The sequence below is a fragment of the Lynx rufus genome, unplaced genomic scaffold, assembly GCF_022079265.1.
Source record: "Lynx rufus isolate CCGP_SWC_20201006 ecotype Redwood Valley unplaced genomic scaffold, mLynRuf1.p SCAF_18, whole genome shotgun sequence".
Classification (NCBI taxonomy): domain Eukaryota; kingdom Metazoa; phylum Chordata; class Mammalia; order Carnivora; family Felidae; genus Lynx; species Lynx rufus.
In genome coordinates this window covers 4,388,860-4,416,016 of record NW_025814832.1, presented here as the reverse complement: position 1 = coordinate 4,416,016, position 27,157 = coordinate 4,388,860, and the positions used below count along the sequence as shown (strand labels likewise).

At 34.7% G+C, this 27,157-nt stretch overlaps 1 protein-coding gene and 3 pseudogenes across 2 annotated transcripts in view; 2 read left to right on the top strand and 2 right to left on the bottom strand.

The window, feature by feature from the left end:
* The window catches only part of TAOK1 (TAO kinase 1), a 144,412-nt gene that overhangs the window by 92,413 nt on the left and 24,842 nt on the right, over positions 1-27,157 (top strand). The window contains exons 6-16 of one of the 2 annotated variants that reach the window (XM_047080698.1): positions 333-429; positions 2,767-2,880; positions 5,613-5,704; positions 7,684-7,777; positions 10,495-10,576; positions 14,070-14,237; positions 15,909-16,112; positions 18,234-18,368; positions 20,386-20,622; positions 22,764-22,892; positions 24,995-25,198. In XM_047080698.1, the coding sequence (XP_046936654.1) occupies positions 333-429; positions 2,767-2,880; positions 5,613-5,704; positions 7,684-7,777; positions 10,495-10,576; positions 14,070-14,237; positions 15,909-16,112; positions 18,234-18,368; positions 20,386-20,622; positions 22,764-22,892; positions 24,995-25,198 (1,556 nt within the window). Of the gene's footprint in view, positions 1-332; positions 430-2,766; positions 2,881-5,612; positions 5,705-7,683; positions 7,778-10,494; positions 10,577-14,069; positions 14,238-15,908; positions 16,113-18,233; positions 18,369-20,385; positions 20,623-22,763; positions 22,893-24,994; positions 25,199-27,157 lie in introns of those variants that run through there. The other variant, XM_047080699.1, reaches the window with a different exon arrangement.
* On the bottom strand, positions 10,362-10,458 carry LOC124513708 (uncharacterized; annotated as a pseudogene).
* On the top strand, positions 12,130-12,949 carry LOC124513009 (60S ribosomal protein L34-like; annotated as a pseudogene).
* On the bottom strand, positions 22,551-22,653 carry LOC124513678 (uncharacterized; annotated as a pseudogene).

Genomic DNA, 27,157 nt, shown 5'->3' with positions numbered 1-27,157 from the left:
TGTCATTTAGCTTAATCTGTCCCTTCTGTTCAGAATGAAGATGTGTGAGAATAAAGGGAGAACTTCTCTTCTGTTACTTTTGTTTTTGTAATCAACTAATTCTTACATGTTGTTAGCTTAGGGGAAAATTGGCTGTGAACTATTTACTTAACAGCTAAGCACAACTGTAATACTAATTATAAAGTTCAATAGCCTTGTTTTATTGTCTTGGGAAATAAATCTTCTTGTTAAATGTTAGTTTTCAAAAATAGCCACATATATTAGATATGTTTATCTTTTTGAACAAAAATATTCTGTATAGTAATTATTTTCCAATAAATTCTTATTTTAAGTTCACAAAAAGCCATTACAAGAAGTGGAAATAGCAGCAATTACACATGGTGCTCTCCAGGGATTAGCCTACTTACATTCTCATACCATGATCCATAGGTAAGCACTTTAAAAATTATTATGTATTAGCAGCAAATGGCTTATTGCGTTTATCAACCCTGGAACTTATTAACCCTGTAAGTTGTGTTGGTTGTAGCCAAATAAAAGCATTTCAGAATCTTAAAAACATGTTTTTTAGGTTGTCCTACAAACATTTGATCTCCCTTTAGGTTTATTTTTATCTTTGTCTGCATGTGTTACTGGGTTTTCGGACATATGTGCACTTTATAGATTGTGGTAGGAATTTAATTGTAGCATCATTTAATTTGTAAAATGGAAAAGACATTGGGGATTATATAGTCTTACCTTTTTTGATTTTACAAATAAAGGAATTGAAGCCCCAATTCGTGACTACTTTTTCCGAAGTGCTTACAAAGCCAAATAAACTAGACTAGAACTAAATCTAGGTGTTTTGTCCTTCCAGTAACTGATAATGCTAGAGTTGTGCCATTGATCCCACAACATAGACTGAACACTCTTTATGCTGTTGAGCGCTAATCCTTGATAATCCATAATCATGGGTAATACTTTAAGATTAAACAAACTATTTTAGGGCAGTCTGGGTGGCTCAGTCAGTTAAGTATCTGACTCTTTTGGCCCAGGTCATGATCCCACGGTTCGTGGCATCCACCTTCGTGTCAGGCTCGAGCTTCCATCGTACCACCGGGCTTGTGCTGGCACTGGGGAGTCTGCTTGGGATTCTTTGTCACCTCTCTTTCTGTCCTTCCATCCACTCACATGCTGTCTCACTCTTGCTGTCTCAAAAAAAAAAAAAAAAACAAAAAAAAAACAACAACTTTTATAATGCATTTTTAGCATTGATTTAGGTTTTGTCTATTTTAGAAGGAAACTAGCTCTTTTTTTTCATATATGTGAACCAGGCAATACATATTAAACTATATAGTAGAGTCACTGTGAGTTAAATGGCTTATCATTTTTTAGATGAGGATAGTAAGGTCCAAGAGAAATCCACATGCTAATAAATAAGTGAATGGAAGAGTTGGAATTAGAAACTAAGGTCTTATCAACATCAAAGTACCTCTCCTCTTTCAAGAAACAAGTGGAAGGATGGTGTACTGGGGTGGCTCAGTTGGTTAAGTGTCCAACTCTTGATTTTGGCTCAGGTTATGATCTTCAAGTTCTTGGGATCCGAGCCCCATGTCCTGACAGCATAGAGCCTGCTTGGGATTCTCCTTCGCCTCTCTCTCTCTGCCCATCCCCTGCGTGTGCATGCTATCTCAAAAATAAATAAATAAACTTTAGGGGCGCCTGGGTGGCTCAGTCGGTTGGGCGTCCGACTTCAGCTCAGGTCACGATCTCACGGTCCGTGAGTTCGAGCCCCGCGTCAGGCTCTGGGCTGATGGCTCAGAGCCTGGAGCCTGCTTCCGATTCTGTGTCTCCCTCTCTCTCTGCCCCTCTCCCGTTCATGCTCTGTCTCTCTCTGTCTCAAAAATAAATAAACGTTAAAAAAAATAATAAATAAATAAATAAACTTTAAAAAATAAGTGGAAGGAAAAAGATTTATTTAATATTATATCCATTACAATACTATAGTAAGAATTGACAAGTGCTTGGAATTTTTTTTGAAAGGTTAAATGTATGTTATGGTGCCAGTTGGACATATAATCCCATTATATAAATAATTATATAAATAATATATATATTATATAAATAATTATATAAATCATAATTTTCTTATTTTGCATGAACAGTATGTTTGCTGACTTTAAAAAGTAAGCTTGGAAATAAATTTGGGATCTTTGGATACTATATTATCTGTGTGCTTCAGTTTTCATTTCATGTTTAGTTAGGAGAACTATGCTAAGGTTTGGAAATGAGAAGAATAACCTTTAAAAAAATTTTGGGTATGAAATTTCTCTTTCTTTCGTTCATTAAATGGTGTACTCAAATTATATTATATTATTATATTATATTATATTATATTATACTGTACTATACTGTACTATACTATATATGTATAGTATATATTATTATGGAGTGGTCAGCTAATTAAATTCCAGTTTTAAAACCACTATTTGCAACAATAAACGGGAACTCAAATATAAACTATGCTCTAATTACTTGATTTTTCTGTCTTGTTTTTACTGCCATTTTGTGTTCTCTTTTAGAAAATGTTACTGTATATTTATATTATTTCCGTATTTCTTGTTTTCTACTGTGGATCTTACATCTCCTTGTCCTAATTGAGAGATTATCCAAGGACTTAATTATTTTGATTTCTCCTTCCCTATTTTAAAAACTTTTATTTGATTTTTATCATCTCAACATAATCTAATGAAGGAAAGAGAAATAATTTTCTGTGTTCCTTAAACCCAGAGATATCAAAGCAGGAAATATCCTTCTGACAGAACCAGGCCAGGTGAAACTTGCTGACTTTGGATCAGCTTCCATGGCATCTCCTGCCAATTCTTTTGTGGGAACGCCATATTGGTAAGAATAATCCTATTTGCTATTGATCCTCATAATTGAAATAGGCGATGTGTGGTGATACTTTTTCAGATGTCTTATCTTTTTCCTGGTAATATGTTATTTTGGACATCTTAACTTTAAACCTAGTTAGTTTCAAATACAGATTTGGAGTGCTGCCCTTGGATCTCCTGTTTTTTCATTTGTCCTCTTGATATTTTCTTCCATATTATAACCTGCATCATATTTTGGGTGTGGGAGTGAAAAAATTCAATGAAATCCAAGTGAGGAGAAGATAGAAATGCTAAGTGGAAATTTCTGTGTGTTCTTTAGATTGATACTTACTGTGTCTTCAGACTAGGAGTATCTGAAGGCTGATAGCTGATTTGGAGTTTTTTGGTTTTATTTTTAATTATGAAGAATTTCACATACTCATTAAAGTAGACAAAAGTGTAATGAAGCCTCACATACCAGTCACCCAACCCAATAAAAGTCCTGTCCAGATCTTCAACTCCCACATGGTGAGAGTGATGTCTTAGGTCCACTACATCTTCTTTACCACCCACTTTCCAAATCTCCCTCTCTCACTTTATAAAGGAAGGACTTTTTACCCATCCTGAATATTACAATGATGCGTTGGTCTGGGATGTAATAGCCTCAAAGCAATAGCAGAAGTACAATTTGAGAGAATGTATAGTAATTATCAGAAATACTGAAGAGTCAGGATACAAAGTCTTAGCAAGCCCTTGTCCCTTTCGAGTCCTCTTCCTCCCCTTCCTTTTACTCCTTGCTTTTTCTCTCTCCCCAGTTATCTTCTCTCCCTTCTTTTTTTCTAGTGTAAAATTCATAACTGAGATGGCTGTCATAGGGACACATTAACATGTTGGCATTGAAAATGAAGTCAGACTTTTTTGACAGAAAGTGATTCTGATTTGACTGATTGATAGGACAGTGAAGACTGGCATTGGTAATTTGGCCACACAGCAGTGTGTTGTTGTTACTGCTGTTTAATAAAACAACTCTGTAACTCCACGTTTTAAATATCTTTAAATCACATATACAATAAAAAGTATATACATAAGCTGCACATTATATCCTTTGTAGCTATTAAATTATAAAATATAGAGAATGTAAAAGTATACAAGGGGATAAATAGATTTCATAAATTCATTGGAGGTAAACAAATTAAAAACTTGAAGAGTTTTTACTCTTCCACTGCTCTAGATGATCAAAAATTTCTTATGTAGAACTCTAGTTTAGATAGAGTCCATTTCCCTTCTATAAAAAAGGGTTCTGTGAGCAAATAATATTTCTTAATGATTCTTCTGTTTAGAAATTAATGATGAATATTAGATACTAAAAAAGCCCTGAAAAGTTCTACAAATAAAAAACAAAATTACCCTGTTTAGCTCTCCTTAACTTAGTAATTTCCCAAACTTACTTCAACATTTTAAAGAACACCTTGGAAACACTCTTCTATTGACCATTGAAAATTTACTTTATTTACATACTTGTTAATTTGTATATAGAGAATTTGGAGCATAGTAACGAGGTACATATTTGGATGTCTTTACACTTACACGCAGACACACACACTCACATACACTGGGGTGTCTGGTGACAATCCTACTGAACATTAGCAACTGTTCTAAGGGTCAGTCTGTGCTTAACACCAAAAACAGATGAAGTATAGTACCATCAAAAAAGTTTAGACTCTAAGGGCGCCTGGGTGGCTCGGTCAGGTAAGCGTCTGACTTCCGCTCAGGTCATGATCTCACAGTTTGCAAGTTCAAGCTCTGCCTCAGGCTCTGTGCTGAAAGCTCAGAGCCTGGAGCCTGCTTTGGATTCTGTGTCTCCCTCTCTCTCTCTCTCTGCCCTTCCCCACTCACACTGTCTCTCCCGCTCTCTCTCAAAAATAAACATTAAAAAACAGTTTAAAAAAAATGTCTAATTGAAAACATGAATTAATGTTCCATTTTATAACCAAGACACCTACCTGTAAGGTTGATAACTGTGTAATTGTCTTCGTTATGAGCTACTCTAGCCATGTGTATCATGGAGCACTGTTCCTATTTAAAAGGAAGACTGACAAACTATTGTTATTCGGTGTTGGTTATTGTGGCAGATATTTTCTTAAATGCATGGAGTGAGCTTGTCACATGAAGGAAAACAACTGACAGTATTGTCAATGATGAAATTCCATCTTTCAAGCATAAATCAGACTTTTGTAGTGGGATCCTGAGATCAAAATAGTTAAGACTTACTAGCCCAAGAATTATACAATGTTACAGTATGCAGCCCTGCTCTGGGGCATCCTTTCTTTAGGATGCTGTTACATGATCATGACAAATGGGGAGAGTGAGTCTCACACTATATATGCAATGGTAAATATTTACCTGACAGCCTGTGGTGCATTTATTTCTCATTATAAAAATTCTTACATCCAGACATAATGTCTAGAATTCGTCTAGAATTCACACAGGTGTTCTCTATGTAGATGGTCATTATATTTTTAAAGAATAGTATACTGGGGCACCTGGGTGGCTCAGCCAGTTAAGTGTCAGACTCTTGATTTCGGCTTGATGACAAACTGTGATGACAACTCGGAGCCTGCTTGAGATTCTCTCTCATCCTCTCTCTCTGCCCCTCCCCTGCTCGTTGTGCTCTATCTCTCTCTAAATAAATAAATAAACATTTAAAAAAAAGCATAGTATACCTTTTTTTGCTTTTAATTTAAATGTCATTTTATGTTTTAGGATGGCCCCAGAAGTAATTTTAGCCATGGATGAAGGACAGTATGATGGCAAAGTAGATGTATGGTCTCTTGGAATAACATGTATTGAACTAGGTAAGCATTGTTCCTTAGGTATATTATATTTGCTTTGTTAAATTGCCTAAAATAATTTTGCACTGTGATGCTAATTTTCAGGTATCTATGTCCAATATTTAATGAGTATTTGTTAAACATGTAAAATATGTCTGATTACTATATTTACCTTAGGTAGAAAGTGTCTAAAGCATTTATGAATTACTTACCTCTGCCTAGGATACTTCTTACTTTGAATTAAGTATGAGGGTTAGATATTGGACCTCATGCCATATTGTAACAGTTTGATTTTCTGCACACATTTTATTCTGTTGCCCATAAAGGGAGCTATGCTAAAGGTAGTGTACCATCATTCCCAGGGTGGGACCTAACATTCCCAGTGTAAGTGAGCCAGGTAGATAATTGAACTGTGACTGTAATTGATGATGATGTCCATCTTCTTGCTGTTGATTCTCCATGCTTCTCCCCTTCCAGTCCAATATTCTTTCCTTTTTTTTCTTCTTATAAAAGTATTCCAGTTAACTTTATTTAAAAGTGGGAAGGGGCACCTGCGTGTCTCAGTTGGTTAAGTGTCAGACTCTTGATCTTGGCTCAGGTTATGATCTCCTGGTTGATGAGATTGAGCCCCGCACTGGGGTGTGTGCTGACAGCTCAAAGCCTGTTTGGGATTCTGTCTCTGCCCCTCCCCTGCTCACGTGCGTGCTCGCTCACTCTCAAAATAAATATATAAACTTAATATAATGGAATCATTCAAAATCATGCACCACCTCTTGAGAAAATGTAACAATGATAAAAATATGTTTTACTTCTTGATATTCCTGCCAAAGATGTATAACTCAAATTTAATCATAGGACAAATTCAAATTGAGGAACATTCAAGAGTCTTGTACACTTCAAAATTGTCAAGGTTGTGACTTCAGCTATTACCTTAAGAGACTAGAAAAAGAGGAGCAAGGTGCACCTGGCTCAGTCAGTAGAGCATGCGACTCTAGATCTTGGGGTCATCAGTTCAAACCCCATGTTGAGTGTGGAGCCTACTTTAAAAAAAAAAAGAAAGAAAAGAAACAGAGTAAATTCAACCCAAAATAAGCAGAAGAAAGAGAATGTAAAAAATCAAAGCAAGAATCAATTAAATAAAGTCTCTAGCCAGATTGATCAGGAAAAAAGAAGACACAAATTACCAATATCAAGAATGAGAAGTGACATCACTACTACAGGTATTAAAAGGATTATAGGAAGGTATTATGAACAATTTTATGTTAATTTAACAATTTAGATAAGACTCACCCATTCCTTGATGCAAATGATCAAGGCTTGCTTTTGCTACAGAGGACATTATTGGAACTTTGATTGAAATTTGAATGGGGGTTGAGGATTAGAGGATAGTCCTGTATCAGTATTAATGGTCTGATTTAATTGTGGTGCTTTAGTGGAATGTTCTTATTTATAGAAAGTATACACTGAAGTATTTAGGGGTGGTAGGGCATTAAGCCAGCAACTTAGTATTAAGCCAGCAACGTAGTGTAAATTGACTCACTTGAAAAAGTTCTTTGAGGGGCGCTTGGGTGGCTCAGTCGGTTAAGCCTCTGACTTTGGCTCAGGTCATGATCTCACAGTTCATGGGTTCAAACCCCACATCGGGCTCTGTGCTGACAGCTCAGACACTGGAGCCTTCTTTGGATTCTGTGTCTCCATTTCTCTCTGCTCCTCCCTCGTTCATGCTCTGTCTCTCAAAAATAAATAAAAGTTAAAAAAAATTTTTTTAAAAAGAAAACAGAAAAGAAGAGCTTCTTTGAGCTCTACTTGGAAATTTTTTTGCTAAGTTTGAGACTATTTCCAAAAAAAAAATTTTTTTAACAGTATCTGCAAGCATGCCTCTATATAACAGGCTCATATTTTATTTTATTTTATTTTATTTTATTTTATTTTATTTTATTTTATTATTTTTTTTCTTTTTAATAGGCTCATATTTTAACAGGAAAATTTTCTTTCTTTTACAGCGGAAAGGAAGCCTCCTTTATTTAATATGAATGCAATGAGTGCCTTATATCACATAGCCCAAAATGAATCCCCTACATTACAGTCTAATGAATGGTGAGTATTGCTTGGACATATATTACTCAACATTGTATAAATTAAATACTTTTTAAATAATGTTATCAAAATGATTTAATTCAATTAGGTAAAGTGTATTACTTGAAGAGATATTAAATTGGTTTGTTTTACCCTTACATCATGTTTATCCTCTATATATTCTGCTTTTTGTAACTTATGTGTAACTCAGTTCAGAAATAAAGGATAGATGAGGCCACAGAGAAGCAAAAAGTATTGCTTTTTATAAAATTTTAAATTTTATTTTTTTCTTTGAACTTTTGGAACACATATAACCCTGATTATATAATAAATAGCTTAATTTAAACAGTATTTTATAACTAAAATACATAGATTGCCACAACTTATAGTAGTATTTTTGGGGGGAATGGTTTATAATTTATGAGGTTTAAAGCATAGATAAAATGATTTATCAAAATTATCAGATAATTCATAACTTTGCGATTGTTCTAATTGTTACTATGATATTTATATTTAGAATGGTTTGTTATTCCATGTTCTAGTGCTTCCTTGATTTGATAAAATTAGCTCATTCATGTAAAGAACTTTATAAAGGACAGATTGACAGTTTTAGAAAACTAGAATTTTTATCATTGATAGAAAATTTTAGTGTATGTATCTAAGTATATTCAAGTATATCTAGCATTTAAAAATTTCTGGGGAGATATCTAAAATGCTAAATACTTTTAAATTCGCAAGTAGTTACATAAATTAGTGAAACTTTATTTTTTTTAAGATTATATATTTAAGGCAGATTTGTAGATCATTGTTACCTGTTTAGAGATATGTAGAAGGAATCTTCTGGCACAGAGTTTACCATCATGGTATATGTTAGTAATAAATATATTGAACACAGACTATCGTTACACTCTTTGATACATAGGAATTCAAAAAATTCTTGCCTTCAAGGAATTTAAAATCTTATGTGAATATGGAAAGACAAACATTGATTAAGTAATTATTACTGCCTTCCTCACCCTCATCAGTAACATTGTATAATAATATGTTGCAGACTTCTAGAGCACCTGGGTGGCTCAGTCAGTTATCATGTCTCGAGCTCATGGTTCGTGACCTCATTTAATCCCTGTGATGTTAGCATGGAGCCTGCTTGGGATTCTTTCTCCCTCTCTGCCCTCCCCGGCTCATCCTCACTCCCTCTCTTTTTCTCTCTCTCAGAACAGTAAGCATTTTTTAAAAATACATTGCAGACTTTTGATGTTTTACAAAATATCTAAATTGATTTTCTGGGCTTAATGGAAGTTTATGCACTTATTTAGGAATACTAAATACTTAGGTGTAAAACTGCTCCCTCCAAAACAAATAGATTGATGTTCTAAAGTTGCAATAGAGAAGATGATCCAAGAGGCAAACAAGAAACAGAGATGGCGGGGCGCCTGGGTGGCTCAGTCGTTGAGTGTCCGACTTCAGCTCAGGTCACAATCTCACAGTCCATGGGTTCGAGCCCCGCGTCAGGCTCTGGGCTGATGGCCCGGGGCCTGGAGCCTGCTTCCGATTCTGTGTCTCCCTCTCTCTCTGCTCCTCCCTCGTTCATGCTCTGTCTCTCTCTGTCTCAAAAAAAATAAACGTTAAAAAATTTTTAAAAAAAGAAAAAAAAAAAGATGGCTTAGAGAAAAGAAACAAAAAATTGAAAAGAATGTTATCTTAAATTTGAATGCAAAGAAGAAAGATTGGCTTCCCTAATTTTGCCTCAATATAGAACAAGTTATGATATTTAAATATGTGGGAGTAGGATTTTTTTTAAGTTTTATTTAAATTCCAGTTAACATACTGTGTAATGTAAGTTTCAGGTGTACAATATAGTGATTGAGCATTTCATACATCACCCTGTGGCTCATCATGACAAGTACACTCCTTCATCCTCATCACTTATTTAACCCATCCCCCCACACACACCCCTTTTGTCAACCATCAGTTCTCTATAGTTAAGAGTCCATTTCTTGGTTTGAGCCTCTCTCTCCCCCCTCCCCCCACTCCTTCCCTCTCTGCCCCCCTTTGTTCGTTTGTTTTGTTTCTTAACTTGTGGGAGCAGGATTTTTTAAATAATCTGTGTAAATTTGTCCTTGGAAAATGGTAAAGATTCATTGGTTGCTTTAAATAGATTTTCATAGGGGTGCCTGGGTGGCTTAGTCGGTTAAGTGTCTGACGTCAGCTCAGGTCATGATCTCATGGTCTGTGGGTTCGAGCCCCGCGTCGGGCTCTGTGCTGACAGCTCAGAGCCTGGAGCCTGCTTCAGATTCTGTGTCTCCTTCTCTCTGACCCTCCCCCATTCATGCTCTGTCTCTCTCTGTCTCAAAAATAAATAAACATTAAAAAAAAATTAAATAGATTTTCATAGATTTATATAAAATATACAATATATTTTATCTGCTTTTTTTTTAATAATTCCTTTTCCATTCCCCCTCCCACCAGTAGGCACATGCCTTGATTTGTGGATGTTGTTTTCTTTAATTAAGTTTTCATTTAAATTCCAGTTAACATATCGTGTAAAATTAGTTCCAGGTGTAGAATTTAGTAATTTGACACTTACATACAACACCTATTGCTCAGAAATATGGAATACTTCATGAATTTGCATGTCGTCTTTGCACAGGGACTATGCTGATCTTCTCTGTATGGTTTGTGGATGTGTTTTAAAAGGAAATAGCAATATGTTCACTTGATACTTTCCTTTACAATAGGTCTGATTATTTTCGCAACTTTGTAGATTCTTGCCTCCAGAAAATCCCTCAAGATCGCCCTACATCAGAGGAACTTTTAAAGGTCAGTTTTACTTGGTCTGTTTTCTACCCTTAAGAAATTAAAATAATTTAAAGAAGGTGTTTTATTCTTTTTTTGATTTTGTGTCAGTATAAAGTATGCTCTACTAATTTTTTACTAAAATGCTCATTTTATATACTCTTCTCTTTTGGAACTTTTCTTAGAGTTTTTTCATTTGTTTTTCCAAAATTAATTAACTGCTGTACCATGTCTGAATAGAATATATAGTCTGGCCATTTGTAAGTGCATGAATATATTCATGAGTTATAACTCCATATTTTAATTCATGTGGAACAATGTCATATTTCAAAGTTAGTAAAACAAAGTTTAACTTTGGATTTAATTTTAAAAAAATTTTTAATGTTTATTTATTTTTGAGAAAGAGAGAGGGTGCGAGTGGGGCAGGGGCAGAGAGAGGGAGACACAGAATCCGAAGCAGGTTCTGGGCTCTGAGCTGTCAGCACAAAGTCCAACACAGGACTCGAACCCATTAACCTTGAGATCATAACCTGAGTAGAAGTCAGATGCTTAACTGACTGAGCCACCCAGGTGCTCTCATTTAAGTTTTATGTCTGCCACGCTTTATATATTTATCAGTTGTATATTAAAATAATATGAAAGAAAGAGAAATGGTGTATAATATATCTGTATAATTATTGTGGGAGAAAAGAGCTTTTAAAAGAAACTGTTAAAAATGCATATCATGTTTCTGTTTCCTTTTTGGAAATAATTTTTCTAACTTGGCAATGAAAATATTCTAAGAATCATGTAAATTCTATTCGGTTTTCAATGTGTTTGGTTACTTAGTTTAAACACATGATTAGTGTATGCTCTTTATTCTCAAAAATTGATTATTTTATTTGGAGGTTGGCCATGTTATTAATAGCAATAATAACATTGTTGAACTTAATATAGTTCCTAAAACATCTAGATAAAGCAGTAGTAGATAAACATCTAGATAAAGCAGGATTTGACTGTCTTCTTGTGCCCCTAAAGGATATTGTTGATTTTTCACTATAAGATTTAAGTAGACCATTTTTACATGAATGTTCTATAATTTCAGAGAGGTTTAATTTCTTTTCACTAACACACATCAAAGATACAAAGAAACTGAAATTTGATTGTATTATTTAGAACCACAGTATGTAGAAGAACAATATAGTTTCAGTAATGATTGTGGCATTTGAGGCAGTAAGTTCATTCATAGTCTCAGAAATGAAAGCCTAGGTAAATAGGTATTTATAATAGTAACAAAAGGCTTAGTATAGCTAGAAATTATGTTAGTGATAAATAAGCAAGATTTAACATTTATTTATTTTTGGGAGAAAGAGAGCATGAGTGGGAGAGGGGCAGAGAGAGAGGGAGACACAGAATTGGAAGCAGGCTCTAGGCTCTGAGCTGTCAGCACAGAGCCCGACGCGGGGCTCGAACCCACGAGCAGTGAGATCATAACTTGAACTGAAGTTGCATGCCCAACCGACTGAGCCACCCAGGTGCCCCTAAATAAGCGAGGTTTATATGTAGAAAACTATTAAACTTAGAAATTTAAGATTTATTATTTTTGGATAAGAAGACCGAATATTGTAAATCATGATACCTTAACCTTTCTAAGGCTCAGGAAAAAGAATCTGACTGTCTTCTTATACTATAGGCAAAGAAGTGATTTGGTGATAATAACCCAACCCATGAGATGAGACCTGGATATTTGGTGGTTAGATCCCAAGTCTGCATACAGTATTCATTTTGCTAGTTCATAGCATGTATTGGCACAGCCTTACTGAAGATGATAGGAATTATCTATTTGGTACTTTCCCTTTGGTCTAATTATATTTCTGTTACAGTTCATCATAAAAAGAGCTAATAGAAAAAAATTTTAATGTATGAAGCTATCTCAGAATTAAAAATCTATAGGCCTCGTGTTTATGAGTTTGAAATAACAATACTTATGACAGTGAAAGTAGAATAAAATATCATATAATTAAAATTCTTTACAGAAACTTTTTCCTCCTCTGGGGATGGTGTCTTTAGGCATTCAGAATGGTCCAGCATTTGACATACTGTCATAGGCTGTCCTACATACAATATAGGTTCTAACAAAACTAGGCTGTCCTGAACCCCTGGTAATAGAATCTTCTTTATACAAAGAAGGGTGGGAAAGCACCAAAATCCCCATGTGGTGTGTGCCCAGACTGACTTTGAGGAGTTTATGCTGTGACACTTACAGTTCTTATGAGATTATCTAAAACGAAAAATACATCAGCAGGGCCTATGGTGTGCTATATGTGTTTGGGACAGGATCAAGTGTGCTCTCCTGTTGAGGAGCAGAAAATCGTTAAAGTGTTGAAGGCATAAGCACAGAATCAGAAAGCTAAATAAAAAAATGAAGTTTCTTGAGTAATAAAAAAATCAAAAGGCAAAATTCTTTAAAGAAGAAATGCTTTTGAACTAACAAAGGTAAAAAGTATTACAAGAATTCAAGGACATTTCACAGAACTCAAGGCAAAAGGTGTCTTTCTGCAGTCTGTATGCTGTGTTTTTTTTTTTTTTTAATTTTTTTTTTTAACATTTATTTATTTTTGAGACAGAGAGAGACAGAGCATGAACGGGGGAGGGGCAGAGAGAGAGGGAGACACAGAATCAGAAGCAGGCTCCAGGCTCTGGGCCATCAGCCCAGAGCCTGACGCGGGGCTCGAACTCACGGACCGTGAGATCGTGATCTGAGCTGAAGTCGGACGCTTAACCGACTGAGCCACCCAGGCGCCCCTGTATGCTGTGTTTCTATAAATCAAAATTTATACATAGAAAATTTCTGAAGAAATATATCAAAATGTAACAGTGATAATGATAGAATTGTTCTTTGTACTTTTCTGTATTTGATAAGGTTAAATTTATTAAATGTTAGTGGTAAAAATCACTATACAATGGCTTTTAATCAACTGCTAGTGTTTTATGCAGTGTTGTTTATACAGCATATAAAGAAACTCATACTATCCAAGTTTATGTTACTATAAAATCATTTTTGATTTTAACCATAATTTACCATAAAATCATTTCTGTTGAAACCTAGTACAGCTTAGAACTGTACATGCCTTTTCTATGAAATCGGTTTTAAGAATATGTAAACCTTTTTTAGCCTTTATTTAGGGCTCTGTTGAACTTAATTCTTAGTGTTTCATTGGACTTTTTGTTTATTTCAACTCTGCATTTTCATTTAGCCAACAAAGGTATCATGTTTCTATTAAATGCACAGAGGTAGTTAAGTATGCATAGAGTGTGTGTGTGTGTGTGTGTGTGTGTGTGTGTGTGTGTATGTAGAAGACAATTTCGTAAATTAAGAAGCCAAAAATGTAGTAGAATTAGATAGCTATAGATTATATGCATTATCTATTATGATTAATTACGATAGTAACTACTGTTTGAGAAAGGGGTACATTTGTACGCATTAAAAAAATATATATAAATTTCAACCTGACTTTCACCTTCTGCTTTTATCCAGCACATGTTTGTTCTTCGGGAGCGCCCTGAAACAGTGTTAATAGATCTCATTCAAAGGACAAAGGATGCAGTAAGAGAGCTGGACAATCTGCAGTATCGAAAGATGAAGAAACTCCTTTTCCAGGAGGCACATAACGGACCAGCAGTAGAAGCACAGGAAGAAGAAGAGGTAATAACTTAGAAATGACTCAAATATTGAGCCCTCTTTATTGGCTTCTTTCCTTATGCACCTAGTCTTGCCATGAATGTTTTATATTAGTGGTTCCCAGATTGTGTTTTCTTAATATTGGTCCTGTAAGATCCCAGGAGGGAAAAAAGGTTTTGCATTCTTTAAACCTAACCCCTTCGTAGTACACAATGACCTGATAAAGCTCTGCAAAGTCTTTTATTAAAGAAACTTATTCAACTTTAATCTAGACTCCATCAAATTTTTTGGCTACTGAACCCTGTTTTGCCTTATTACCTGATTCCATGGGACATGCTTTTGGAAGTATTTGAAATTATAGACTCTAGAAATTGACAGTACTCATTCAGAAGTCGTTAGAATTACAAAGCATTGTGCTCTGTCACCAGGGATACTTGAATCAGAAGTTCTATATAATTTTCATTCCATCTGCACAGTTCTAAAGTACCAATTTTACAGATGAGTAAAGCAAAGCTCAGTGGTTAATTTCTCATAGGTTCATATGGGTTCAAATTCACGTATCTCTCACTCTCAAGGCCAAGTTCTTTCCATGTTGCCTTTTGTAGGGTATGGAAATATAAATTTGCAATAGAAATGTTATAGAACTTCCTCACAAGGAAATCTACATATTTGTGGAGCTATCTTTTTTTACTCTAAATATTTTCATTTTTCTTTGTTCCTGTCAGAATTTGTTGATTCTTTTTTACTACTTTTCAGAGAGATCAGTTTGCATTCTGAAACCAGGAGCAATAGTTACTTACTTTACTTTTTCTTTTTTAATAGTGCTACATAATTAATGAACTAGAAAATACAAGACTTTCTTAACTTACAGTTTTGGTGTTGTTCATTTTGTTTTTTAGTTCATGCAGTGATCACTAGAAGATTATTTTGAGCTTTTTTAGATATCTGAAATATTTGAGTAAAGTTGTAAAATTAATAAAATTCTAATGTAGTTAAATCTATAACAGCATCTCTTTTAGGCTGGGGAGATATATATATATATATATAAAAAATCATATGTCTGTGTTAAATTTTGCGTATCTTACAGAATTTTGGTGCCCAGATAACATGGCTTGCCTGGTTACTTCATAAAACATTCTTACGAATGTGATTAAATGTATAGGTAATACATAATTTTTAATTTACAAAAAATAGATGGGAATTAATACTAAATTGATGAAAGAAGGATAGGCTAGATAATATATTCTGAGGAAGGAAAATATACTTAAAAGGCTTCCTTAAAAAATAACTAAAAGGGGTTATTTATAAAATTAAAAATGATTGGTGCGTATTTTAAGTATGGGAGTTATTGAGAAATGAGCAAAATTTTCTCTATACCCCATGAGATGTGTGGTAGAAATAGATTTCAAAAGTGACAAATTAGAGAAAATGCTACACTGTGGAAATAACCCATAAATGATTAACTGAATTTTTGACATGGTTGGGCTTTTTGTTATTTAGGTGTTGGTCATTTTTATTTTGTTTGTTTTTCAGCTGCTAAACTTCCTTCCTGGTCTTGGCAAATACAGGGAATTTCTCACAATAGACCTCTAACTTTCTTTCTTAAAGATTGTGTGCCAAGCACTGTGATAAGTGATTATAAGTAGCAATTCAAAAGAGATAAAGATACTTGAACCTAATGCTTTTTTCCCTTAGGAACAAGATCATGGTGTTGGCCGGACAGGAACAGTGAATAGTGTTGGAAGTAATCAGTCTATTCCCAGTATGTCCATCAGTGCCAGTAGCCAAAGTAGTAGTGTTAACAGTCTTCCAGATGCCTCAGATGACAAGAGTGAGCTAGATATGATGGAGGGAGACCACACAGTGATGTCTAATAGTTCTGTCATCCATTTAAAACCTGTGAGTATTTGGGTTTCAGTGAAAAAGAATTTCAGCTTTGGTAAATAATTTTCTTTATCTGATTAGTTTAATAAGGAGCTTGTCTTGGATGTTTCAGAACTTTGGAACATTTTTCGGTAACGTATTTTAAAGTGACATTAGGCTTGTTAATTCCCAGTATAATATCTGCATTTGGGAACCTATTGTTTTGAGAATACAAAAAGAATATTTTAAAAATCTTAGAAGAAAGACATATATAGAAGCACGAGGTAATATATAATTTGAAGTTAGTTTCATGAAAAATAAAGTATTTAAAATATTTACAAATAGTAAGTATACACTTGAAAGTCATGATAATGGTTGTCTTTGGGGAGTAGGAAAAAGGATTGCAGTGGGTAATGATCAAAAGTGACTTGCATTGTCTGTAATGTTTACATCTTTAAAATAAAGATGTGGTTCATATATATAATGGAATACTACTTGGCAGTGAGAAATACTACTTGGCAATGTTGCCATTTGCAGCAATGTGGATGGAACTGGAGGGTATTATGCTAAGTGAAATAAGTCAGTCAGAGAAAGACAGATACCATGTTTTCACTCATATGTGGGATTTGAGAAACTTAGCAGAAGACCATGGGGGAAGGGAAGGAGAAAACAATAGTTTCAAACAGAGAGGAAGGCAAACCATAAGAGACTTAAATACAGAGAACAAACTAAGGCTTGAAGGAGGGGGCAGGGCGGGGGGAATGGGTGATGGGCATTGAGAAGGGCATTTGTTGAGATGAGCACTGGGTGTTGTATGTAAGCGATGAATCATGGGAACCTACTCCTGAAACCAAGAGCACATTGTATATACTGTATGTTAGCTAACTTGACAATAAATTCTATTTAGAAAAAAAGGAAATATGATTTTTGCTACATTATTCTTCATACTTTTGAGTGCAAAATTTTTAATTTTCTTGAAAACATTTGAAAGTCAGGTAACTTGTTTTTAGTAACTAATAGGAATACTTCCTTTTTAACTTCACAGCTTATAGTATTACGTAGAAGCTTATTAGGCACAAGAACTAAAAGGTAGAACTAACCCAAGTATTCATCAACAGATGAATACATAAATAAACCATGGTATATACATACAATGGAATATTATTCGGCTATAAAGAAGAATGAAATTCTGATATATGCTACAACGCAAGTAAACCTTGAAATGTTAACATTAAGGGGTATTAAGCCAGATGCAAAAGGAAATATTGCATAATTCCACTTACATAAAATATCTAGAATAAGCAAATTCGTAGAGACACAAAGTAGATTAGTGGTTACCAGGGACTTGAGTGGAGGATAAAATGGAGAGTTTTTGTTAATAGATACAATTTCCATTTGGGGTGATGGAAAAGTTTTGGAAATGGTGGTAGTTGTGTAACATTGAGAATATAATTATTGCCACTGAAATGTACATCTAAACATGGTTAAAATGGCAAATTTTATATATATTTTACTACACTCACACAAATAGTGCTTAGGAATGATTTAGTTGAGTGGTGGTATTATTCAGGACAAACTCATGTTTAAGTTTTGCATCCTTAGGCAGTAGAATCAGCAGTAAAATAAGATTATTCCCACAATTAGTTGGTTGCTACTTAATTTACTTCCTCTTCAGTTAATGAACTAAGCTATATATAAGGAAAGACATCATTTCTTAAAATATTTACAGTTACTTTTTGATTACTTACTTTGGACAGAAGGCAGAAGTATTATAAAAGTATTTTTAAGATATATTATTGTTTTCAAAAAAAAAGATATATTATTGTTTTCAAAACCCAGGAGCCTTAGAGTAATTAATTTTTGACTGCTGTTTAAAATTATTAAACCTTTTCCATTTTATATATAATAATTAGGATATAAATCTAACCTCATATATTTCCTTATCCTAAATCTGTGTGCTGTTTCATACACTTAGGGAATAATGTTTCCTGATTCTAATTATATTGAAAATAAAATGTCAGCATTCTCAATTTTTGTTTTTACTTTTTAAAATTATTTCTTTAAGATAAATTGATCACGTGGTCTCTAAATTTTCTTGAAAGTTCAAGTGAACTGTATTTGTTCACCTCAAATAGTATTGTCTCCTTCTTTGCTTAGGAGGAAGAAAATTACAGAGAAGAGGGAGATCCTAGAACAAGAGCATCAGATCCACAATCTCCACCTCAAGTGTCTCGTCATAAATCACACTATCGTAATCGGGAACACTTTGCTACTATACGGACAGCATCACTGGTATGTTCTTCCCTTGAATTAGAAATACATTTCTCAGGGACGCCTGGGTGGCTCAGTAGGTTAAGCATCCAACTCTTGGTTTTGGCTCAGATCTTGATCTCACGGTTCATGAGATCAAGCTCCATGTTGGGCTCTGCACTGACAGCAAGGAGCCTGCTAGGGATTCTCTCTCATCCTCTCTCTCTATGCCCCTCCCCTGTTCATGCTTGCATGTTTGCTCTCTCTCAAAATAAATAAATATTTTTTAAGAAGAAATATATTTTTCATTTTGGATTGTGGCACCTATACTCAGGTTATGACTATGTCTTATTTTTTTGTATCTGAGGATTATTTTATAAAATACCCATTCAACATTTAAGTGCCTTTTATAACATACTATATAGAATACTCTGAGAGACATTAAACTAGTAATGTCTTCACGGTGTACAGAAATAACTAATATATTAGAATATATCAAATGCTTAAGAGGGCTAGAAGGTACTAAATAGGAATCAGATTATTTTTGGTTTGTGGCATAAAGGAAGTATTTATAAAAGAAATTGTTTGAGATTTTAATAATTAGTTGGTTTTAGGCACAGAGAGGAAGAAAAAGTTATTTCTACAATATAAGAATTAACAGTAAGGAAATAACTGAGGCTAACCAAAATGGGGGAATGTTTGCGAAATGGCAAGTAATTCAGTTTGATGTATTCAAAATATAGTTCTGATTTCCCAAATAACAATAAAAAGTGGATTATGGGGGTGCCTGACTGGCTCAGTTGGTTAAGTGTCCCAACTCTTGATTTTGGCTCAGGTCATGATCACAAGATCCGTGAGCTTGACCTCTTCATTGGGCTCTGCACTGACAGTGTGGAGACTGCTTGGGATTCTCTCCCTCCTCTGCCCTGTCTTTCTCTCTCTCAAAATAATTAAATGAACTTAAAAAAACTTAAAAAAAGGATCATATATCAACAAGGATATTGTTGTAGTGGGGTGCTTATTACCCTTATCAGTCAGATTAAGTAGGACCAAAACATGATAAAGGATACACTGGATAAAAAGAAATTACATTAAGATATCATATGAAAAGTAGGCTGTTAGAAAATATGACAGGAAGTAAAAAAAGATGTATCTGAGGAAAAAAGTTATCTGAGTTATCAGCTACATAAGCAGACTTTATAAATCCCATGCAGTGGCCCATGAATCTGTATGACGTGTGGGGTCAAGAATGCCATCACCCACACTGAGTGTAGAGATTACTTACAAATAAAGAAAATTTTTAAAAATGATTAATTTTATACTATGTGAATTTTTAGCTCAATTTAAAAATCCAATTTATACATTTTTTTCTTTATAATCAGTACCTTTTGTATCCTGTCCAGGAAATATTTGTTTACCCAAGTAATGATGATTAGTCCCATGTTTTCTTTTGCTTTATGATTCTGAGTTTTATGTTTAGGTCACATGATTCTTTTCAAAGTAATTTTTGTATATGGAATGATATATGAGCCAAGGTTTATTTCTTTATTTTTTATACAAATAACCAGTTGTTTCAGCAGGATTTTTTTTTTTTTTAGAGAGTGTGAGCTAGGGAGGGGCAGAGAGAGTGAGAATCCTAAGCCGGCTCTGTGCCCAGCACGGAGTCTAACTCGGGGATCGATCTCCCAAACTGAACCGTGCCATCATGACTTAAGCCGAAATCAAGAGTCTGAAGCTTAACTGACTGAGCCTCCCAGGTGCCCTTTTTTAATTAACTTGACTCCTTGGTAGAAAATCCAATTAACTATGTGTGGCTCTGTTTCTGGATTTTATTCTGTTCCTTTGGTCTATTCAGCCTGTCCTTATACCAGTACCACACTGTTTTGGTTGCTGAAGTGTATGTCTTCCAATTTTTGTATGCTCCTCAAGATTGTTTTGGCTAAATGGGATCTTTTACATTAATTGCCTGCTTAGTTAATAGCAGAGTGGTCTTAAAATGCTTTTGAAAGAAATGTGTTGCTTTATTTTATTCTTTTTTCTCTATTGTTTGTATGTCTAGGTTACAAGGCAAATGCAAGAACATGAGCAGGACTCTGAGCTTAGAGAACAGATGTCTGGCTATAAGAGAATGAGGCGGCAACATCAAAAGCAACTGATGACTCTGGAAAATAAGCTAAAGGCTGAGATGGATGAACATCGCCTCAGATTAGACAAAGATCTTGAAACTCAGCGTAACAATTTTGCTGCAGAGATGGAGAAACTTATCAAAAAACATCAGGCTGCTATGGAAAAAGAGGTGACTGATTCAGTATTATTAATTTGTGACCATCCCAGAATTAACCAAGATAACATTTTGATATTAGAGTATCTTTTCCTCAGAACCAAACAAATCGATTGGAGAAAGGGAGGGACATTTATATAACATGTATAGTATGAAGTACTGTTTCTGGGAACCAGTAGACATGGGATTGTTTCCTGATACTTGATAGGTTTATAGTGTCACGGTGGGTAAATCATTCAACCTTTCTGGCCCTCAGGTACTCTGGTTATCTGAAGAGTTTGATAAATCACCTATCAATAAGGTGGCTCAGGTCTCAAAAAAAATCATTCATGATTCTCTTCCTTGTGTATTTTTTGGAAATCTTCCTTAAATTTAGACCAGCATTTTTATATCAGACAATAATTAAAGATTAAGAGATTCAGATTAAGGTTTAGCCCATTTGTTTATTTACAAATAAGTGTCATTCTACTATATGATAAAAGTACATTTTTTAGTATTAATGTTTTGTGAAACCTTTTCTTCTAAAGGTTTTTGTTGTCCCATCAGTTTCATTTTATTTTGATAGTCAAATTTGCCAAGTACAATGTAAGCTTCTCAGTAAATTCACAGAATACCTTCAGATATGTCTGACTAGTCCACATTGAGGCATTATTTATCATAGCTACCCTATTCACCCTTCTTCTCCCCCAAAAAGAACCACTATCTCTTTATCGTAGTGGCTTATAATATAAACTTATTAATTTACATATTAATAAATATTTATCAAAGTAAATATTTGATTTTGAAATAATTTGGTGAAAGAAAACTATCCTATTGGGCGTTGGGTAGTATTTTCAATAACTTAGGAAGAGGTAGATTCTAACATACTTATTAGGAAAGCAATTTATGAAACAGGATGTAGAATATGATTACAAATTTGTTTTAAAAATATATATGCTTAGAAAAAGTTAGGAATATGTACCAAAATGTTTATATTGGTTATCTCTGGGTGCTAAAATCATGGAAGATTTTCCTTCTTTGTGTTTTTCTGTACTTCATAAATGTTCTACAATGTTTATGCATTGCATATATAATCAGAAATAAGGTGTGCATATCAGTCATTAGAGTGTGCAACTCTTGTTATAAGTTGTAAGTTTGAACCCCATGTTGGGTGTAGAGATCACTTACAAATAAAATCTTTAAAAAAAAGAAAGATAACAATATGATGCATATATCTGATATTTAATATTTTCATATTATTTAATATATAAATAAAAGGTCAAGGTTTAACTTGAAGAAGTCAACCAACATAAGAAGTCATGATTTTTGGTCACACAAAGTCACACATTTGTAGATAAGTGATATATAAATGTGTGTTTTGTTTCACTGGGGGGAGAACACACTCCTGTTAAATGGGGGGAAAAGGTATAAACATTAATCAACATTTTATTTATTTTTTATTTTATTTTTATTTTAGAGAAAGCATGTGAGCAGGGGAGAGGGGAGGTGGGGGGGAGAGACAGAGAGAGAGAGAGAGAATCTTAAGTAGGCTCCATGCTCAGCACAGAGCCTGCCATGGGGCTCCATCCCATGACCCTGGGATCATGACCTGAGCCAAAATCAAAAAGTTGGATGCTCAACCAACTGAGCCATCCAGGCGCCCCAAAGATCATCTTAAAGACAGGTTCCATTTTATTGGTTCTCTGAAATTCAAATATGGATGCTGAGTAACAATTATGAATAATTTGGTGGGGAGGATGCCTGGGTGGCTCACTCAGTTAAGTGTCTGACTCTTAATTTCGGCTCAGGTCATGATCTCATGGTTAGTGAAATTAAACCCCATTTGGGGCTCTGTGCTGAGCATAGAGTCTGCTTGGGATTTCTCCTCTTTCTCTTGCCCCTTCTTCGTTTGTGTGCATTTTCTCTCTCTCTTTCTCTCTCAATCTCTCTCTCTCTCTCTCTCAAATAAATAAACTTTAAAAAATTAATTTGTTGGGTATTCTCATTTTGGTAATACTTAATGCTGATTTTCTACACTTGATCTTAGCCAAAAGGCCGAGAAGCAATGTTGATTTTCTATTTTTGGTTGAAAATTACCTCCTTGGTAATGTCTTATTAAACTGTTGCTTTGAATGTATCAACTTAACTAATTCGATCCATTTTCTAAATTTCTATAGGCTAAAGTGATGGCCAATGAGGAGAAAAAATTTCAGCAACATATTCAGGCTCAACAGAAGAAAGAACTAAATAGTTTTTTGGAGTCCCAGAAAAGAGAATATAAACTTCGAAAGGAACAGCTTAAGGAGGTACTTATTTTATAAACTTTTTCAAGCCAGTTGTCTGCTTACTGATTGTATGTGATGTTGATCAACTCATAGAGCCGCTAAGATAAAATTTTTGTTTGTTTTTTGTCACCATAAAATGTATATCAGTTTGAATGAAGACATTGATTATAATCAATTACTCTTCAGTGGATTGAGATTCTCAGTTGAGTAGGGTCTAAAAAGAATCGTCTCCTGCCAACAGAAGTTATTTTATTTATAATAGCTTTTGTAAGCACTTATTAAGTAACTGAATGATTAGAAATAAAAATACGTGAGCTGTGAAACAAAAAGCCGCACATTACTTTCTGTGTAACAGGAGTCAAACTCTATACTAGAACATTGGGTTTGAAAAGATTATAAATAGGATTCCCAATTGTAAATAAATATCCAACAGCATGCAGTTTCCCAGTGCAGTAAGAGTTGAATGTTAATGGATATATTAGTTTAAATAATCTTTTAGGTGTATAACTTGTGTATGTATGCCTGTGTGTGTGTGTGTGTGTGTGTGTTCATTTGGAATAGTGATTCTCAGTGTAGAGGAAGGGACATACTAGAGTTTTGGTGGGGAAGTTTCCTGGCAGAAGATTTTGAGAAAGACACCCTTGGGTATAATGTGGCCCGTGTTCTCCTTGTCTCTTTCTATACTGTGTGTGTATATATGTCCTCTTTGGAGAACTACTAATTTATGTGTTTGTTTTTATGTGTTTGAATATCTTGTGAACTAAAGTTAGAAAGAATTGGTCTCTTTCTTGAATAACAGGGGAAGGACCATAAGGTTAGTAGTCTCTGAAAAATCAACTTACACTTAGGAATGATGGCTGATTTGTATTCTCTGCAATATTGATGTTTTTTTAGGTTGAAAATATGCTAGTATTAACATCCTAGGGTTTGTCTCATTGAGTGTATCATGAATGTTCTCATCTTGCCCAATATAAATGCAATTTCATTTAGATAGTTTCTAAGATGATATTTAAAATGCTATAGAGGGACACTTGGGTGGCTCAGTCGGTTAAGTGTTCTGACTCTTGATTTCAGCTCAGGTCATGATCTCACTGTTCATGAGTTCAAGCCCTGCATCAGGCTCTGTACTGACAGTGCGGAGCCAGCCTGGGATTCTCCCTTTCTTTCCCTCTTTCTCTCTGCCCCACTCCCTCACGTGCACAAGTGTGTTCTTTCTGTCTCTCAAAAATAAATAAATTTTAAAAATAAATACAGTGCTGTAGAAAAGCCTTGGTTTTTATTTGTTTAGTGGTATTATAATGCCAAATATTAAATACCACTCATAAAGAATGTCTCTGTTCTCCCCTGGTTTTGTTGATTTTCCATTTAATTTCCAAGTCTTTTATATTGAGTACATCCGTAATCTTGCCAAAAGCTTGATATTTAGAATGTCAAAAACCAACTGAGACATAACTGTATTATAGCCCTAACTTTAATTTACATTTGATTTTCCCCTGAAAGCACCACCTTCTGTCTATTCTTGGGATGGATTTAAAGAAAGATATGTTTTACTTCATTTACCAATTATTATGTACTTTTGAGTCATCATACTTGTAATTATGCAAAACCAAAAGGTATGCATGTTTTCTAATGTATTTTTCTCTTTTCCTGTCCTAATTCACCGGTAACTCAAGAAAAAGGAAACTATTTACCTAACTCCTTAAGGTCATTGCCCTGTTTGAGCATTAGAGAGAACACAAATTCAGTACTTTTATTTAAATTTACCAGCTACCAAATATTACATTAACTACTTTCATGTAGTTAATTTTTATGTTTTTTTCTTTCTTTCTTTCTTTCTTTCTTTCTTTCTTTCTTTCTTTCTTTCTTTCTTTCTTTCTTTCTTTCTTTCTTTTTAATATTTGTTTATTTTTGGGAGAGTGCATGTGAGGGAGGGGCAGAGAGAGAGGAGGACAGGATCCAAAATGGGTTCTGCTCACAGGCTGACAGCAGCAAGCCCAATGTGGGGCCTCAAACTCACAAACCACTAGATCATGACCTGAGCCGAAGTCGGATGCTCAACTGACTGAGCCACCAGCTACCCCAATTTTTATGTATTTTGAACTGAGTTGTTTTTTTGTTGCCAGGAACTGAATGAAAACCAGAGCACCCCAAAAAAGGAAAAACAAGAATGGCTTTCAAAGCAGAAGGAGAATATACAACATTTCCAAGCAGAGGAAGAGGCTAATCTTCTTCGACGACAGAGGCAATACCTAGAGCTGGAGTGCCGTCGCTTCAAGCGAAGAATGTTACTTGGACGCCATAACTTGGAGCAGGACCTTGTCAGGGAGGTATGTTTGAATGATATGAAATCAGAAATAAGTCCCATCACATCTCAGTTATAAGGCCTTTGCACTCATTAATTCTCTCTGCCTAAATCCTTCTTCCCCAGATACCCAATCTATATAGCTAGCTCTCTCTCCTCTCCCTTCTTTAAATGTTCTTCTTTGTACTTTTTTCTCTTACACATACACTTTTTGGGGAAAGTCTCTCTTCCCAGCTAGAATGGAAATTATGTGAAGTCATAGGTTTTGTACAGGTCTTTGTATCCCTAGTGTCTGGCCCATAGTAGGCATTCAATAAATATTTATTAAATAAATAATATTTATTATTTATCCATGAATGAAGTATTAATTTTTAAATATGAGAAAATTAATTGGATGATTTATGCCTTTTGATCTGAAATGAGTGCCATGAATTGTGTGTTACCACTTAGCACATTGTTATAATCATACATTTATTAACTGGTCAAGTGTAGAAACTCTTATCAAAATGAAAACAATTTTTTTTCTTATCAGGGATAACTGTGAACATAGATAAATTTATTTCCAAGATGGCTTAAAATAAGCTTCAAGTATAGCATAACTGTTCAAATTCAGTAATAATTAAAGAAATTGAAATTAAAACAGTTGCATCAATTAGATAAGAACAATTAAAAAGACTGGTAACATAGGGAAATGGACAGTATTGGTAAGTATAAAGTATAAACTGATACTGCCCTTTTGGAGTATAATTCAGCAATAGGTTTTAAAATTTAATATGCATCTATATTTTTACCAAATCTACTTCTGGGACTGTATCCTAAAGAAATAATAACATTGGGCGCCTGGGTGGCTCAGTCGGTTAAGCGTCTGACTTCGGCTCAGGTCATGATCTCGTGGTTTGCGAGTTCGAGCCCCACATCGGGCTCTGTGCTGGCAGCTGGAGCCTGGAACCTGCTTCAAATTCTGTGTCTTCCTCTCTCCCTGCTCCTCCACTGCTCATGCTCTGCCTCTCTCTCTGTCTCTCAATAATAAATAAACGTTAAAAAAAAATTTTTTTTAAAAGAAACAGTAACATGGTTATATGATGTATCTATCATGCCATGGATATTTATTGAAAATTTGTTTAAAGCAGAAAAATGGGAAAATTAGGAATTGCAAAGCAGTAGCTTACTTTTGAAACTTAAAAAAAATTTTTTTTAATGTTTATTTTTGAGAGAGAGACAGAACGTGAGTGGGGGAGGGGCAGAGAGAGAGGGAGACACAGAATCTGAAGCAGGCTCCAGGCTCTGAGCTGTCAGCACAGAGCCTGATGGCGGGGCTCTAACTCATGAGCCGTGAGATCATGACCTGTGCCGAAGTTGGACGCTTAACCAACTGAGCCACGCAGGCACCCCTTACCATTGAAACTTAAAAAAAAAAAGATCTTTATGTACTGATCTGGTCAAGATGTATGTCCATTATATTTTTAGGTGAAGAAAGCACATTACAGGCCTATAATGTATATTGGTATTCAGTTTTAAAACTGTAGGTTTTGTATAACAGATGTGTCATGATAAGCATGGGGGGATATCTCGGAAACATTTGCACCAAACTGTTGGCTTCTGGAGAAAGGGCAAAGGAGGCAAGTTTCACTTCTACACTTCTACAGTGTGTGTGGGTGTGGGTGTGTCTGTTGTATGTGATACACTTGTTCCTTTTATTCTGAAAAAAATTTATTGAGCATGATGTGCTAGGTATTATTCTGAGGACTTCGCATTTATGAACTTGTTTCATCCTCGCATTAAATCTACGAAATTGCTATATTATCTTCGTTTGAGAAGTGATGAAACTGAAGCCAAGAGTTTAAATAACTAACCCAAAGACTTACTGCTCATCAGTAGCAGAGCTATGATTTAAAATACAGGCAGCCTAGCTCTACAGTCCATGTTTTTAACCACTACACTACATTGGGTATACTGCATGTAATAGACTTGAATAGCATACTCT